The 18,236-nt window shown below is 44.9% G+C and overlaps 1 protein-coding gene across 1 annotated transcript in view; it reads right to left on the bottom strand.

Moving 5' to 3' along the window:
• Positions 1–18,236, bottom strand: part of FER1L5 (fer-1 like family member 5) — an 85,863-nt gene that overhangs the window by 44,819 nt on the left and 22,808 nt on the right. The window contains exons 12-24 of the mRNA XM_070765618.1: positions 16,660–16,728; positions 15,889–15,932; positions 13,302–13,384; positions 11,795–11,907; positions 10,018–10,131; positions 8,755–8,932; positions 6,963–7,087; positions 5,748–5,848; positions 4,368–4,557; positions 3,562–3,717; positions 2,798–2,929; positions 1,276–1,439; positions 882–996 (exon numbers count right to left, since the gene is read on the bottom strand). Of these exons, the coding sequence (XP_070621719.1) occupies positions 882–996; positions 1,276–1,439; positions 2,798–2,929; positions 3,562–3,717; positions 4,368–4,557; positions 5,748–5,848; positions 6,963–7,087; positions 8,755–8,932; positions 10,018–10,131; positions 11,795–11,907; positions 13,302–13,384; positions 15,889–15,932; positions 16,660–16,728 (1,584 nt within the window). The remainder of the gene's footprint in view (positions 1–881; positions 997–1,275; positions 1,440–2,797; positions 2,930–3,561; positions 3,718–4,367; positions 4,558–5,747; positions 5,849–6,962; positions 7,088–8,754; positions 8,933–10,017; positions 10,132–11,794; positions 11,908–13,301; positions 13,385–15,888; positions 15,933–16,659; positions 16,729–18,236) is intronic.

Raw genomic sequence — 18,236 nt, 5'->3', positions numbered from 1 at the left:
AACTAGCAGAATAGAATAGAATAGAATAAAATAATGGGTAGAGTGTTCTGTCTGGGTCACTCCAGAAGCCAATACCAACCCAAAAAGAGAAGCCAGACACACTGGTAAAAGGCAAAGGCAGTTTTATAAAATTCAAGAAAAACACAGGTAACAGAAAATGTCCTTACAAACAGGAAAATGCTGTATCTTCAGATATATCCACGAAGGCAAAAGTCCATGCAGCAATACAGAATTCTTGCTTCCAAGCCGAGGCTGTAGATAGCAGACCTACACCTCCCACGGGTCTTCCAAAGCTGCTGGGCCACAAGCCAGGAACAGAGACGCCGAGAAACAAGACAGGATAACGCAACTCCAAACTGATAACACTCCACATGGCTTCAAGGGCTTGCCTGCCTTTTAAACCCTGCTGGTGAGGACCACACCCAAACCCAGCTGTTCCTAATTCAGTGCTGATAATACTTCTTTAATTGCTCCTTTCTTTGATCTGACCATCTCTGTCGCATGTCAATGACAGCTTGAGCTTCATCACCTAATGACTCCAAGCTACTGGCTGGGGAGAGCCCCCCCCCCCCGGGGGCTCTCATGCTGTCCTCCTTCGTCCCATTCCTGATGTTCCTCTCCCCCGTCCGACTGCTCAGCCCCCTCCTCTTCGCTGTCATCCTCCTCCGGGCATGGAGCTAGCAGAGACACAGCCGGTCCCTGAGCAGCCTCAGGCTGAACCACAACAGTAGAGTAGAATAGAATAGAATAGAATAAGGACTAGACTGGAATAATGGGTAGAATAGAATAGAATAGAACACAACAGAAGAGATGTCCCCAGCAACAAATCCTGGCTCGCCTTCTTCACTTCTTTTTCATAAATCCCAACCTGAGTCACTCACCGCGTCGCTGTAAGGGACACTGGCTGGTTCCCACCGGCGGCTCGGCTGTCGACTCTGGTTCTCGTAAACCTCCTGCATCACTTCGGAATAGTTGGTCTCTTTGTCCAGCAGGAGCCTAGTCGGAAGAACAGGCGCAACAGGAAGTTTGGGCTGCCCTCAGTGGAAGATCTTTTCTCCTGGACTTCCATCACTGAGGGTCTTGCAGAAAGGACTGGACAACCATTTGTCTAGGATGGAATAAGGTCTCTGTGCTGCCCCCCCTCTCTGTCACACGCACACACACACGTTAGTGTGCTTTTTAATTAAAAAAAAAGAGAATAGAGACAGACAGAGACACGGAGAGAATGTTAAAGAAAAAAAGTAGATACGGTCATGATTCAATCTCTCAACTCACCTCCTTTGGGGTTCCACAGCCCACTCGCCATCCCATTGCCAACCGGTGGGTAGCTGGAACTTGTTTTTGGGAAGGCTGACCTGTCCAGCCACATCTGAAAAGCTGGGGTGCGGCATAAGATCCATGGCTCCCCAGATTCCATGCGTCTTCTTTTGGTTTTCATACTGAAAACACCAGAACACAAACGCTCATCCACGGGCCAACCCTGGGGGGACTTTCGAGCCTATTCTTTCACACCTTTGGGTCCCTTCCCTTAAATGTTGTCATTTTGGAACATGCCCCCCTCCAGGAGTGGGTTGCTGCTCCTGATGCTCCTGATGCGCAACTCTACATCTCCAATGTGCTCGTGTGCGCATCTGAGTGAGATTTTGTCTCTGCGCATGCGCAGTAGGTAATTTGTTTTCAGAGGATGTGCGCATGTATGAGATTTCAGTTATTATTTTGCTTCCGTGCCAAATTCGGCGGTGTTTTTGCTTCTGTAATTATTATTATTATTATTATTATTATTATTATTATTATTATTATTATTATTATTATTTAATTGGATTTGTATGCCGCCCCTCTCCAAGGACTCGGGGCAACATAATAAAAACAGTATACAAGAGCTGGGGTGGCGCAGCAGGTAGAGTGCTGTACTGCAGGCCACTGAAGCTGACTGTAGATCTGTAGGTCAGCGGTTCAAATCTCATCACCGGCTCAAGGTTGACTCAGCCTTCCATCCTTCTGAGGTGGGTCAAATGAGGAACCGGATTGTGGGGGCAATAGGCTGGCTATGTTAAAAAGTGCTGTTGCTAACATATTGTAAGCCGCCCTGAGTCTAAGGAGAAGGGCGGCAAAGAAATTGTATGAATGAACGAACGAATGAATGAATGAATACAATATGAAATCTAAAATCCAATTAATATAGTTAATTACTCTAAAAACACTGGAGCATTAAAATCATTCATTCACTTTCAACAACAGACATACTTTGCACTCGTCGGCCATGACCCTAGGCTTGGTGGCATAGATGGGTTTTCAAGTTCTTACGAAAGGCGAGAAGGGTGGGGGCAGTATGAATCTCTGGGGGAAGCTGATTCCAGAAGGCTGCCCCCCCCCCCAGAGAAGGCTCTTCCCCTAGGCCCCACCAAACGACATTGTCTAGTTGACGGGACCTGGAGAAGGCCGACTCTGTGGGACCTAACTGGTCTCTGGGACTTATGCGGTAGAAGGTGGTCCCACAAGTAATCTTTTTCACTTTTGCATTGCTACCAGTACGATGGCGTCGACCGTACCAGTAGGAACCCACTACTGCCTCCCTCCACCAAGATCTGGAGGGCCCTCATCCCCTTACCCTGGATGAAAATGACCCGACAATTATTAAGTTGGTGAGATATTGTGGGGCCGCGATGTCTCATTTGGAGTTTTGTGGGCATGTATTGATAACCCTTGGCTTATGAGCATAATTGGACAGGGACTTCTGTCATGGCGATGTTAAGAGCAACCTGGATGTCCCACCCTGAACTGTCCTGGCTCGTCTCACCGTTTCTGCGTAGACCGCGATCTTCCCTTCGCAACATCTCATGAAGTCTGCACAGTCGGTCATCCGCCCCATCCACATTCGAACCCGGAGCACGGCGGGGATGGGGTTGTAATTCATTTGCGTTTGCATATCCTGGGGAGGTGGGTGGATGAGAACGAGAGGGTCAGGCCCTTCAACAAGGCTGAATCAAGCTCGTCAGAATCGAACCTCTGGCAGTGGGTAGAGTTAGCCTACAATACTTTATTCTAACCACTGAGAGGGAGGTAGGGAGGGGAGGGAGGAAGGAAGGAAGGAAGGAAGGAGAAAGACAGAGAGAGGGAGGAAAGAAGGCAGGGGAGAGAGAGAGAGAAAGGAAGGAAGGAGAAAGACAGAGGAAGGAAGGAAGGAAGGAAGGAAGGGCAATAGCACTCAGACCAGAGGTTCTCAACCTGGGGGTGAGGACCCTTTGGGGGTTGAACGACCATTTCACAGGGGTCACCTAAGACCATGGGAAGAGACAAATTTCCTCTGATGTTAGGAACTAAAGTTTCTATTCTGGCGTCTTGGAACATATTTTTACAATCCGAACAATCTGCCGTTTACAGTGGGGGGTGTCCCTCTGACCTTCCTGCCAATCAGCTTATAGCTCTGTTGGGAGAATTGGCACTAGACTTGTAATTGGGGGTCACCACAACAGGAGGAACTGTATTGAGGGGTCGCAGCATTAGAAAAGTTGAGAGCCACTGTAGTAGCAAAAGCAACCAGAGCCAAAGGCCTCTTGATACCTTTAAGAAGAGGGTATGGGTTTTGCCGCACAGCCTGCCTTTGGCATAGGGCCCATCTTTGGAGAACATGATGGTCTGGGACTTCACCCGGGCATAGGCCACCCGTCGGTCATCCCACAGCATCCAGATCACCACGTCTGGGATACTTATTTGAGTCTGAAAAGAGCAGAAGGGGAGAGAGGCAGCCGTCACTTCCTGGTCTCACTGGTGTTTCTCCTGATAACTCTGAAAATTCCCACTACTAGTTCTATAGAACCAGTCCGAACCAGGAGCAACCGATCTCTGAGAAAGAAGACATCTTCACTGGGTAGAGCCCCTCATCCTTAACAGTCTAGGCCAGTGGTGGAGAACCTTTTTTCCCTCGGGTGCCGAAAGAGTGTGCACACGCACTATTGCACATACGCGAGTGCCCACACCCTTAATTCAATGCCTAGGGAGGGTGAAACCAGCTTCCCCGCCCACTGGAAGACCTCTGCAGGCTGGAAACAGCCTGCTTCCCAACTTCTGGTGGGCCCAGTAGGTTCATCTTTTGCCCTTTTGCCAAAGGCTTCCCTGGAGCCCGGGGGAGGGTAAAAAAGCCCTCCCAATCCCCCCGGAGGCCATCTGGAAGCCTAAAACACCCTCCTAGAGCCTCTGTATGAGTCAAAAATCAGCTGGCCAGCACACACATCACATTGGAGCTGAGCTAGGGCAACGGTTCGTATGCCAGCGGTTATGGCTCCCTGTGGCACCTGTGCCATAGATTCGCCATCACTGGTCTAGCCCTCCTGTATTTTTCACCCGGTTAAAGCTGCAACAAAGAGTACCTCAATTGCAACGGACGCAATCCGATTCAGCCAACCTTCTACTTTAGGGATGAGTTTATGCAGGGGGGTTTTCGAGTTGGTTTTCTCCGCCGCTTTGCCGATCTGTTGAAGCACTCGAATCCGTAGCTTCCACAGCTGTTTATCAAGGACATTCACAGCTTTCTGGACCTCCAAGGCTGGCAAAGGCTTCCTGAAGATGGAGCAAGGGGAAAGAAGACTCAGGGTGGCTCAGGAGATCGATGTCCTGTGGAGATAGAACTAGGTAGATATAGGGAAATAATGCTTTCCCAATTTTGAGACTGTTTCAGAAGAGGGCTGCAGTGGCCTAGAGGGGGCACCTCTCGCCTCACAATCAGGAGGCAGGGAGTTCGACCCTAGGTAGAGGCAAATATTTCTCTCTCTGGGCATGATGAGAATATATCTGCTGAACAAAAACTCCACATTGGCTACAGGAAGGGCAATGGGCAAGTAAACGCTCAGCTACATTCAGTTGCCCAGACTCCACCCCACAAGGAATTATGGGGTCATTAAAAGGAGGGAGAAATATTTCCTTCCTTCCCCCTTTCTTCTTCTTTCCTTTCCCCCTTTTCCTTCCTTACTTTCTTCCTTCCTCCTTCCTTCCTTCTTTCCCCCCTCCCCCTCTCCCCTTTCTTCTTTTTTATTTCCTCTTCATCCTCTTTCCTTCTTTTTCCTTCTCCCTTGCTCTTTTCCCATCTTCCCTTCTTTTCTTTGTTTCTCCTCTTTTTCCCTTTCTCTTTTCCTGTCCCTTTTTGCATGCTCTGGTGCAAAAGGGGGAAACAATTCTCCTTTTGTTTTGTTTTTAGTTTCTTTGGCTACCCCTCTGCTGGCAAAAACTGAGCTCAGGGGGTGGGGTGCAGATGACAGTCTTCGTTTTCACTGGCAGAGGGCCACAGGAGGCTGTTGCAGCCAAAGAGTGCCCAGATCCTCCCCTAAGCTCCATTTTCACTGACAGAGGCACCATGTGCCCTGATCCTTTGCTGTTTCCAGGTGGGCACTGCAGGCCAGACCTAAGGACCCCGCAGGCCAGATCTGGCCCACAGGCCTTGAGTTTCATACCCCTGCTCTAATGGAAGAACAAAAACGAGTTTCTGCTTGGTTCTGTCCTCAAAAACGACATTCCTGTTACAGTAGCTCAAGGGTGAAATTTTACCAGTTCGGCCCGGTTTGGGCGCACCAGTAGCAGTGGCCATTGGTGGTTCAGAGAACTGGCAGTGGCAGCACAAGGCTCCACCCCTCCCGCCTGGACATTGCCATATTCTTTCTTTAAACCCTCTGTGCATGTACAAACCCTTCCGAACCACTAGGGGAGGGAACTCTATTTCACCACTGGAGTAGCTCCTTCAGTCCACGAAAGCTTACTTGCAGTGTTCGACCAACTCTTTCTGCAGCTTCTTCCAAACTGCAGCCACCGACGGGTCGTGGGGCTGGTGGATGGTTTTAAGAGCATCCAAATTCTTTTTCTGTTGGGGGGAAGAAGCACACATTGATTGTTGTCATCCGTATCTCTTCAAGGGAAGCCAATACTCTGGGGGCCAAAATGCAGACCATTTCCTAAACCTATCCACCTGCTTCCAACCTTTATAGTTGAAAGCAGGGGTGGGCAGCAGGCAGGATGGGGTGGAACACAGTTCCCCCTTCGGAAATGAAGATTTGTGTGCAGCTCCAGCTGATCGGTGGCGTCCTGAATTACTAGTTTCGGCTCTCCTTTTTTCCCCTGCTGCTGCTGCGCTCCTTGCTTTTTTCCTCTTTCATCCTTCCTAGCCTCGGACAAGCTTCCCTCTCTCCTGCCCGGCTCCCCTCCAGCCTCACGCGGCCACCTCCTGCCTGAGGTGCAAGCAGAAGGCGTGGGTGGAAGTGACGCTGGCAGCATTTATGCTTCTAGCAGCCCCCATTTGCCTAGGTACCCAGCCTGAGACCGGGGTGGGTGGGTGGGTGGGTGACCCAGGAAGGAGAGCGCAGGAAACATGAAGCAAATTGTCACCCCAGGTAAGGTTGTAAGTCGAGGACTTAACAGTTCACTTGTACTATCTACATAACTCGTTGGGTTTGGCAATATATAAAACAAGCCAACAATGTATGCTTAAATGTATTGAAATACTATTGCTTTAAGAGTTAGTGTTATGGATGGCCACCAGAGGGAGCCAGAAGTGGCTCTTTGCTATTTCTCTTATGTTCTCTGTGGCTGTTGTAGTAGAAACTGTGTGTTAAATACTGGTTTATGTATTTGTAAGCTGAACAAGTAAGTATTGTATACGTATTGACTGATTTAATTGTGTATGACTAGGACTGTTCTTGACTAAGATATTTGCCAAAGTAAATAAAATTTTATTATTATTATTATTATTATTATTATTATTATTATTATTTATTTATTTATTTATTAGATTTGTATGCCATCCCTCTCCGTAGACTTGTATACACTTAATGTATCTGGCTTTTATTACTGAACCATTACTCGTATCTCTGGGCTGTCAGCTGAATATCCACGTTTCCTCTGTGTATGTATAACTTTGAAAACTCAGAGATCCCTCTGCACACTGCTTAACAACTGCTTCCCTTCCTCTTGAAGCTTACCAGCCTGTCATGAATGAACTGGAGGGTGTTTGTGCAGGCCACACGGTAGCTAACATCCTCCCAGAACGAGGTGATGGTCACCATGGGTTTAGTGTCATACCACGGTAGGTAATAGTAGAAATTACCTGCAACAAGAAGCAATCTGGTTTTGCATGGGGTTGATGAGGGAGCTATTGAGGATCAAATGATGTCACTAGTCCTTATTTATTATTGGAGTGTCAGGCTTCTCCCAACACAGCTCCTTAGGAAAAGAAGACCCTCGACTCCGTTTGTAGTGAAAGGTCGGCTTTTACTAAATGTAAGTGATTACAGTGTAAGCAAAGCCAGACCTAAATATTCCCACGTAACCCTGTCTTTTTCCCTTTTCCTGGAGCATTTATCTCCCTTAGTCATCTTGGTAATGTCCAACAATATTCCAGTTGGGTGTTTTAGTAACAGTTCCCCCATTTGGGTGCCTCTTTGATGGTTTGCATTTCGTACCCATGCTGTAGTGATGGGCTTCTAAAGGTATGGTCAGCTATGGAGAACCATTAGAAAAAGTTTTGGTCAGGTAGAAAAATTTTGAATTTGTTTCTATTTTTTCCCTTCTGGGCTCAGGGGTTTTTTTTCCCTATCAAAGGAAATGAGGTTGAATGTGTATAATTTTAGAAGAGCTGTGCGTGCTGGTGTGTGTGTGTGTACATACACAAGCAGTTTATATAGTTGGTAATGTATATTTTTGTGTGTCTGTGTGTCTGTGTGCAATATGTATGTACACATATGGCATATAAACATAGAATTAAGTGGTATATTTTGGATGTTCAGAAATAGTAAATAGAGAGGAGAGGCCAGGCACCCTAACCCAAACCCTTGACTTGAGTGACGTCAAGTTGGCCACCTTTAAGCCAGCCCCATGGCCTTTAAGCCACCCCGGGTCACGTGATCATCAAGCCACTCCCACTTGGTCACATGGCCAGCAAGCCACACCCAAAAAATAAGTCACACCCACTGTGCGGTAGTAAAACTTTTTGCAGTCCTTCACTGCCATGCTGGTGACCTTGAATCGTTCAACCTTTGACTCTGATTGCTGTTTCCGTTTTTTTCTTTATTAAATTTGTATGCCGCCCCTCTCCACCCACCCTATATCCCCCCTTTCCCCTCCCCCCCCTTATGGCAAGATGCTACCGTGTTTCCCCGAAAATAAGACACTGTCTTATATTAATTTTTGCTCCAAAAGTTGTGCTATGTCTTATTTTCGGGGGGTGCCTTATATTTCTCAAATAAGACAAATTCACAGGCAGAAAAGCTGACACCCCCAAAGAAAGTGTATCGTACGGTACACTGATTACGGTACGGTACCTGCCACACACACACAAACGATGGCACTTATATGGTACAACAGTATACTCCCGCTATTGCAGCTTCCGGCCACCAGAGGAACTACAGTCTACGCACTGTAGTGGAGACTGTAATGGCGGTGAGACAGCAGCAGATTGTGTCTGCTGTACTGGGCGGTACAAAGCGATGGAAGGGGCCAGCAGGAGACGCCACATCGTTACGGTACCACTATGAACAGCTTTGAATGGTACCGTATGTTTTTCCTCCGTACCGTATGTAAACTTGACTATGCCTTATTTTCGGGGGGTGCCTTATATTAGCAAATTCTGCAAAACCTCTGACACGCCTTACTTTCGGGGTACGTCTTATTGTCAGGGAAACAGGGTATCGAAGTGAAGCCGTACTGAAACGGTACGATGGCGTGGAGACTTTGATTCCTCTCCACTCGTTCCTCCTTCTGCCCTCCCTGGCTTACCATCATAGACAGCGTGGCAGTACTGAGTAGTAGAGGCAAAGGGCTTGCAAGTCTCGTCAAATTTGTTCCCGTAGTTCCCTAGGCTGACCTCAAACTGGACCGGTTCCATGATATCAGCCAACATGGTAGCAGAATAAAAGACAACGCATAGACCATATCGGAAATGAGGCAAGAAATGCTGAAAAAAAATTGTCATGGGTTGTGCGACAAAGCTATAGGTTAGCTCAGTTCTCCCCGCATAATTTTCCATGTCTAACTTCTTACTTACTTGCTTTCTTTCTTGATTTACTAGGTTTGTAAATTTGACCACATATTCCTACTTCCATTCATTCAGCTTAAAGCAGATTAATTGATTAAAGCTCAATTACTAGAGGTTTCCACAATGGAACTTTAGCAATCCAGGAAACTCAAGCGGGGTGGGGGCAGATATTTTTTTTGGAGGGGTAATCTTACATTTTGCCAGTTTTCACCTTCGTGGGTTGGTTAATTTCAATGATTTCAAGATCAATACTGCCCACCTAAGACTTGAGAAAAAAACCAGGGAAATTCAAAAGAGCTCTCTATTAAAACTCTTAAATACGTTAAAAATATTAAGCCAATAGCCTAAATACGAGGGTAACCTAGAAGAAGTGTTTCCCAACCTTGGCCACTTGAAGATATCTGGACTTCAACTCCCAGAATTCCCCAGCCAGCGAATGCCCATATTTCTACACTGTTTATCATAGTTCCCTCTAAGCTGAGCAGTGAGCAATCGCTCACTTAAAAATCATCATCAACTCAGAGTTTTCCAAACCTGCCCAGAAGCCGAGAGGGAAAGAGTGAGAGGGAAGGAGAGAGAGAGGAAGAGAGGAAGAGAGAGAAACAGATAGAAAAAAGAGAGGATGTATGTATGTGTTTATTTATTTATTTATTATTTCTGTGCCGCCCAGTGCCAAAGGGACTGCCGCTCAGACACTATACTTTTCCGCCCACCCCAAAAAAAAATTAAGAGGGAACACTGCTGTTTATACATCTTTTGGATTACTTTCTGGATTTTCCTGGCTGGGAATTATGGTTAACCGTGAAAGCTATAGAGGGATGAAAACTAACAGGAACACCTTCCACCCATCCGATGATCAAAAAGATCACAAAGAGCAATTGGAAGGAAGTTCACAAGCCCTTTGAACGTAAGGCCGAGAAGCAACTTTGTGGGAAGTCTGCAACATATTTCTGTTCTGGGAAATATATATATATATATATTTTGCAAAATAATTTCCAGATTACCTGCATCTTTTTAACAGTTTCTCCGGGGATGTCTTCAATTTTCTGAAATGGGATTGGTTCCCTGATAGTCTGCAGCTCCATAAGAACTCTCCCACGGTACGTGGTTCCTTCTTCCTGGAGAAAAGTGTGGAGATACGGAGAATAGACACGCACATATGTTCTGCTGGGCTCTCTCTGATGGGAGCCTCCCGAAAATTCAAGGGTACAAATTTCAGACACACACACGTTTGAAAATTCAAAACAATGTTCTTTATCACAAAATTCAAAATAAAAGAAGCACTCTTTTTGTATTGCAAAGAGCACTCGTCCCAAAACAACCTGGTAGTTTGTATAAGTCCCTTATCAGTCCTTAAGTACTTAGCTTGCAGCTGTGAAGAAACGTCACAGCCCTTCTTCTTCCACGAAGTGAAACACACACACACACACACACTTTGCTCTGCTTTGTTTTCAAAGGCGTGAAAAATCAACAAAGTCCAGAAAACAGCAACACACGATTCCCGAAGAACTGCGATCATATACTCTTCCACAACGGCCAAACCCACATGCTGCTATTTATAGCAGCAGCCCTAATTACTGGAGCCCCACCCAAACACAGGTGGCCTCTCTTATCTCCTGTAATATGTTCTTACTTGGTCTCTTCTACGCATAATTCTGCGCTTGCGTGGGTCCAAGACATCTTCATCCGAATCAATGGAAGATAATGGAGATTGACTTCGTGGGCTGTGTGCCAAGCCCCCCTCTTCCAAGTCACTCCCACCTTCTTCTTCGTCCAAGGAAACTAAACTCTGAACTGACTCTATCGGCAATAACACAGGCCTGTGACATGTTGAGGTTTCCCCTGCATCCACCTCCCCATTCCCTGGGGCAGGAGCTGGGCCAGAACCAACCACAACACACATAAAATAATAGATTTGGAAGGGACCTTGGAGGTCTTCAAATCCAACACCCTGCTCAAGCAGGACACCCCATACCAGTGACCGCTAACCCTTTTGGCACTGAGTGCCAAACCTGGAATGTGTATGCACGTGTGCCACAGGTTTGCCATCATGGCACTAGGCTATTTCAGACAAAGGATTGTGCGATCTCTTTCTAAAAATCTTCAGTGTTGGAGCACCCACAACTTCTGGAGGCAAATTGATCCACTGATTAATTGTTATAACTCTCAAGAAATCTACTCCACTCCACTGTATTCCATTCTATTCCATTTCTTATTCTACTCCAGTCCACTCCAGTCCACTCTACCCTACTCCACTCAAATTCCATTCCTTATTCTATTCCATTCCATTCCTTATTCTACTCCACTCCACTCTATTCCATTCCATTCCATTCCTTATTCTACTCCACTCCACTCTATTCCATTCCATTCCATTCCTTATTCGACTCCACTCCACTGCATTCCATTCCTTATTCTATCCACTTCACTCTATTCCACTATATTCCATTCCATTCCGTATTCTACTCCATTCCTTTCCATTCATTATTCTACTCCATTCCATTCTATTTCATTCCATTCCATATTCTACTCCACTCCATTACATTACATTCTGTATTGTACTCCATTCCACTCCTCTCCATTCCATTCCATTCTATTTCTTATTCCACTCCACTCTGAATAGCCCTAAACCTATGGATAGACAGGCAAGATTGACCTCTTTCCCAAAGTCTGGGCCATAATCAATCTGTTAGCTTTTTAGCTACTGTGTCTTGCAAGACAAATGGACAGTCCACTTTCGACCTCCCCTAAGGAAACTTTGCTAGGTTAATGGGACAGGTTTACCGCCTGAGTCCTGTGTTGCTCAGGAGTTTCATCTGGACTCAGAAACTCATTCTGGCTTCCGTAGAACGTGAGAAAGCTCGGTCCAAAGCAAGGCATGAACCCCGAAGCCTCTTCTGAAAACACAAGGAGTTTAGGAGAAAAATGAATTAGTACATCGGCTGAGGAGTTCTCTTGGCTTATTTCCTGAATGACACCTCAGTCCAGTTCCCAAATCTGACCGATCAGTTTAGACCCACTTTTAATGCAGAGAGGCAAACTGTCAGGCCCCTGTCCGAGTCTGACTCTGCTGAAAGATGACCCAGAGCAAGAACTGAAGACGATTGAGAGGGCAGCTCTGTTGGCCTTCAGGGAAACTGGGGAAGGGCAGAGTCAGGCCAGGCCAGGCTGTTCACAATTAGCAGTGCCTGCATGCAGGGAGGAACAGAACTCAGCCCAGGAGCATAAACTACCCCTCCCTTCTGATGCAAGGGCTTGGAGAGTGCAGAGGAGGCAGGATCAGCTCAGATGGAGGACGCCACTCATGAGAAGAGTGTCTCGCTCAGCTTTTATTATTTATTTATTTATTTATTTATTTATTTATTTATTTATTTATTTATTTTGTCCAATACACAATGAGGGTTTTAGTGGGTATATATATACATAGTAAAATACATGATGAAGGTTATAGAGGAGATACTCATAGTAAAATATATTTATTTATTTATTTATTTATTTATTATTTAGATTTGTATGCCGCCCCTCTCCGCAGACTCTAAGAAGATATCTAAGAAAGAAGAGAAGTTATAGGAATAGAACATATCAATGAAAGAATAGAAGAAGAGATATAGGAATAGAAGAAAGGTATAGGAGACTGGTGTGCCTTTTGTCCCCTGTCCAATTGTCTCTTCTTTCTTTCACCTATCTTATATATTCTCTTCCTTTCATTTATCCTCTCCTCTTAGTTCACTTTCCCTCTTTTATATTATCACATGTCTATTTTTCTTCCTATGTATCTGTGTATTGGACAAATGAATAAATAAAAATAAATAAATAAATAAATATAGGAGAGCAATAGGACAGGGGACGGAAGGCACTCTAGTGCACTTGTACTCACCCCTTACTGACCTCTTAGGAATCTGGAGAGGTCAACCGTGGATAATCCAAGGGTAAAGTGTTGTGGGTTTGGGGATGACACTAGGGAGTCCGGTAATGAGTTCCATGCTTCGACAACTCGGTTACCGAAGTCATATTTTTTACAGTCAAGTTTGGAGCGGTTAATATTAAGTTTAAATCTGTTGTGTGCTCTTGTGTTGTTGTGGTTGGAGCTGAAGTAGTCGCCGACAGGCAGGACGTTGCAGCATATGATCTTGTGGGCAATACTTAGATCTTAGATCACCAGGCACACCTAGGGAATGAGACTTAAGGAGGCGTTGTGGGGAGAGGTATTTGTCGGGAACAAACACTGAATTCTGTAGGCTCAAGGGAAGTTGGAAGGTTAGAGGGAGTGGAGCCACCAGACTATTCTTACTTTTTGTTTCCGCTCCTGTGCAAGAGATCTGGGCGAGGCTGAGGAAGGCGGTACCCAAAACAAAGCCATCTCCTTCTTCTGCCCTGGGGGAAACAAGGGGTACAATGGAGTCTTCGCCTCCAGAAATACGGGGAGTCTTGACAATATTTCATGCTTAAAAATCCCTTGTAGAAATATCCTTTTTGATGGGATGGGAGTTAGAATCAAACCCTTCCGCACTTTCTCTTTAAAAATAATTTTATCTACCGCATTTATTGTAGTATAAGAAGCACCTTCCCCCCCCAAAAGAAGGTGAAAATCCAGGTGCATCTTGTACTCTGAATGTAGCCCTGCCCAGCCTCTCAGATGGAGGTTTCAGAGGCTGAAAAAAGCCTCTGAAATGGAACTTCAGAAAAAGAGCCTCTGCAATTGAAGTTTCAGAGGCAGAAAAAAAAAAGAAAGGCGCAGGTTGAGCTCACAACCAATGAACCTGTTGCTAAAATCCACCTCTAGGAACAGCTGATTGGGGTTATTGCAGGAGGCCAAGCTACCCGCCAATCAGCTGTTTTCTTATTTTCCTCCCCAAAAACTAAGGTGCGTCTTACACGCTGAAAAATATGATATATCATAATATATATATATATACAATATATCTTTTTCTATACCTATATCTTCTTCTATATTGATATCGATATGGATATCTGTCTGTCTGTCTGTTTTTCTGTACGTCCGCCCATCCATCTACCCATCCATCCATCCATTCTCTATATATCATCTCTCATCTCTCTCTTGATAGATAGATAGATAGATAGATAGATAGATAGATAGAGAGAGAGAGAGAGAGAGAGAGAGAGAGAGAGAGAGGGACATATAGATATAGATGATATAGATCATGTGGCCCACTGAGGCCATTTATCTGGCCCGCAAGTGAGTGACAAGAGTACAGGGAAAAGAGAGAGAGAAAGAAAGAAAAGGGAAAGAGAGGGAGGGAAGGAGAAGTGGAGAGAATGAAGGAGGGAAGGAAGAAAGGAAAGAAGGAGAAATGGAGGGAACAAGGAAGAAAGGATGGAAGAATGAAATGGAGGGACAGAGGAAGGAAAGACTGTTTTTGGGGGGGGTGTTAATTTTTTTAAATTTTTCTCTCAACGTACATTCAAACAACACAGTGTACCATCTAATTTTCCATGAATAAAATGTGGTATTTTGTTAGTAACTAATATCAATCATCAAAAAAGTTGCAAAAGGTTTTTTTTTCTAATTTTGTCATCCAGTTACATTCATTTTCTTTTAATTAAATTCCCTCCTTAATGTTCCTTCAAAAAGTGCAACACCAATTATATTTCTAACTTATTAACCATTATGCCAAAGTGCTTCCTTCTTTCTTTATACATTTTTCTATAAGCCAAGAAAACCTTGTATAGCCAATCAGATGTCAACAAAAGAAAATTAAAAACAAAACATAAACATATATGAATTTCAGATCTTCTCCCCCCCCCCTCTAAATAGTACGTTCCCATTTTGTTTTTTACTTTAAAACAAGGCATGTGCAGTGTGCATAGGGATTTGTTCATAGTTTTTTTTTATAGTCCGGCCCTCCAACAGTCCGAGGGACAGTGAACTGGCCCCCTGTGTAAAAAGTTTGGGGACCCCTAATAAAGATGTATATAGAAACAAGAGCCTTGGTGGCACAGTGTTTAGAGAGCAGTACTACTTCTGCTGATCACTGGCTGCCAACAGTTTGAGAGATCGAATCTCAGTAGGCTCAAGCTTGGCTCAGCCTTCCATCCTTCCAAGGTGGGTAAAATGAGGACCCAGACTGTTGGGGGCAAGAGGCTGACTCTCTATAAACCGCTTAGAGAGGGCTGTAAAACACTGTGAAGCGGTATATAAGTTTGAATGCTATTGCTATACATATACAAAGGAGATGAACTTACTTAAGAATATTTTATATCAGTATCTTAGTTTTGTTTAATATAATCCTTTGCACAAGTTATATTCTCATGTTTTACTACTCAATTTTAGCTTATTATACTGCATTTTAACTTATTATTTATTCAAATTCCCTCTATTTTAGCCAATTTTACTGTATTTTAACCAGTCACAGTTTTATGATGACCGATGTGGTCCTTTTTCTTGCTTTGATATGGTCGATTGACTAATCAAATAAAGTTGATATTGATACATATGCTTCTCAATCATGGGCAGTGAAATAAACCAGATTGATGTGTTTTTGACCATAACCATTTTGGTGATCCTGATACCATCATGTTGTCCTAGGGCTAATTTCAATTTTTGCTTAAAATGTGCAATGGTACTCCAATATTGTTTTCACCAATTAAAAAAAAAATCAATAAAGCTTCATCGTGAAGAATTGATTTGTCATGGGGAAGGATGATTTACAATTTAAAACAGAAAAACCTTAAGGAGGTTTTTCCCCCCTCCCCTATTCCTGGCTGGGGAATTCTGGGAGTTGAAGTCCAGATATCTCCAAGTTGCCAAGGTTGGGAAACACTGGTGTAAATGCTTCATTTGCTACTTTGGGGCAAACAGTCAAGTTTTATGTAATATCACAATGGGGAAAAAAATGACAGAAATTGCTGGTACTCACCCATCCATTATAGTGAGTTTAATGAGGTCACAGAGAGAAGGCAACTGCAGTTAAAATACAAAGAAAAAATAAAGACATCGTAGGCGATTTCAATGGTTCTTAACCATTGTAGAAGGTGGCTAAGTTCTCCATGAAGTTAGCTGTAGCCACCTTATACTATAGCTAATAACATTTTTGGCATCCCTCACCAGGGAAATCTTTATGTGTAGGAGAGGATTCCCAGACTATTTATGGACGTACCTCCCAGAGACCAATTAGACCTCACAGGGGTGGCCTTCTACGGGCCCCGTCGACTAAGCAATGTCGGTTGGCGGGCCTGTGGGGGAGGGCCTTCTCTGTGGTGGCCCCAGCTCTTTGGAACCAACTAACCCCCAAAGTCCGTACTGCCCTTGCCCTACTGGCCTTCAGAAAACCCTTGAAGACCAGGCCTTAACCCATGGCCAAACATTTTCTGACTGTTATGTGTGATGGTGTGATAGTATGATTGGATTAAGGGCCAGAAAAGGCTGGGAGAAGCCTCCGTGGGGCCTCTCTAGGAATCTCCTCGGAGGAAACAGGGCCTCCACCCTCCCTGTGGTTTCCCCAATTGCATGCATTATTTGCTTTTACATGGATTCCTATCAGAAAAATTGCTTCTACTTACAAACTTCTACTTAAGAACCTGGTCATGGGATGGATTAAGTACCTATATTGTTGGGTGTCCTCTTGCTTATTGATACATTTAACCTGCAGTCAGTGTCATCCCATCCTTTATTTTCAGCCCCAGCTTACCTGCATGGGAAAACAGAGCATCTGGTTCCACACGGGGTTGGTGTCGCCCCAAACCACCTTGGTCCTTAGCTGAACATAATTGAGAAAGAAAGAAAACCAATCAAGAGCAGGCAGGCAGGCAAGGCAAATAGTCCAGCAGAATGTCACTCTGACTTCTAAATCTGAGGTCAAGGGTCACACGGCCAGGTTTATATAATGTGACTCCCCTGCGATAACTAAGGTGTCAGGCTGAAGCCATTTTAGTTGGGGTCTTTGACCTGCCACACTTTATAGTATTATCTTATCTTATCTTATCTTATCTTACTTTACCTTACCTTACCTTACCTTACCTTACCTTACCTTACCCTACCCTACCTTACCCTACCTTACCTTACCCTACCCTACCCTATGTTACCTTACCCTACCCTACCCTACCTTACCCTACCTTATCTTATCCTACCCTACCTTACCCTACCTTCCCTTACCCTACCTTCCCTTACCCTACCCTACCCTACCTTACCCTATCCTACCCTACCTTACCGTACCTTCCCTTATCCTACCCTACCCTACCTTCCCTTACCCTACCCTACCCTACCTTACCCTACCCTACTCTACCCTGCCTTCCCTTATCCTACCTACCCTACTCTACCCTACTTTCCCTTATCCTACCTTACCTTACCCTACCCTACCTTACCCTATCCTACCTTACCCTACCTTCCCTTATCCTACCCTACCCTACTCTACCCTACTTTCCCTTATCCTACCTTACCTTACCCTACCCTACCTTACCTTACCTTATCCTACCCTACCCTACTTTACCTTACCTTACTTTATCTTATCTTTGATTGGAAGTTTGGCACGCTCCCAAGAGTCCAAGCCGAAGCCGCTTACTAATAGCACATAGGTGTCTCTTAAAAGTAATAATTCTGCTAAGAAAAGTGAACTCCAGTTTTCATGACACCCACCACTCGTCCTGCAAAATTAACTTCCAGACAAGGATCTACGGAGATGTTGAAAGGCTCCACAGGTGAAGCCTTGAAAGGTGTCACCGTGCCGTCTTGTACTGCAAAGGATAACAAGCAACAGGCTAATTATAAAGCAAGGAAGAGGCTTATTTTTAGCACCCCACATTATTAAAGGTGTGTGTATTGGTGGTGGTGGTGGTTGGAAATTACGAGGTCTGTTAATTCTCGGCTTGCATGTGGCTCCTTGCAGAAAAGCAGTTTGTCTGAAGCAGGATTTAAATCCAGTCACCATTGACTTTCGGGTGGAAGGAATGTTCCATAAAAACCCAACACTACAATTGCCACCCCCTCATTCTTGCATCCGTACCCAGATTCCTCCCTCTGGCAACGCCGTTAATTTCTTTAGTAGAGCAAAGGGGTGATTTGTTGACCTGAGCACCTACTTTGCGGCACATCTTCAGCTCGGTAGATGTACAGCTGGAGGGAGGCTGTGCGTGCGGCTGGCACACTTGCTAGCTGTAGAAGATTGGATTCTACCTCACCGGTCTCGGTTGGCTGGTCCAAATCCTACACAGAGTAGAGAAGGAATCAACCAATCCACCTGTAAGCTAATCCACTGCAATGTTCATAGAT

This window comes from Erythrolamprus reginae, chromosome 12, assembly GCF_031021105.1.
Source record: "Erythrolamprus reginae isolate rEryReg1 chromosome 12, rEryReg1.hap1, whole genome shotgun sequence".
Lineage (NCBI taxonomy): Eukaryota > Metazoa > Chordata > Lepidosauria > Squamata > Dipsadidae > Erythrolamprus > Erythrolamprus reginae.
The sequence above is the reverse complement of the archived record's forward strand: the minus strand, read 5'-3'. Positions and strand labels throughout refer to the sequence as shown.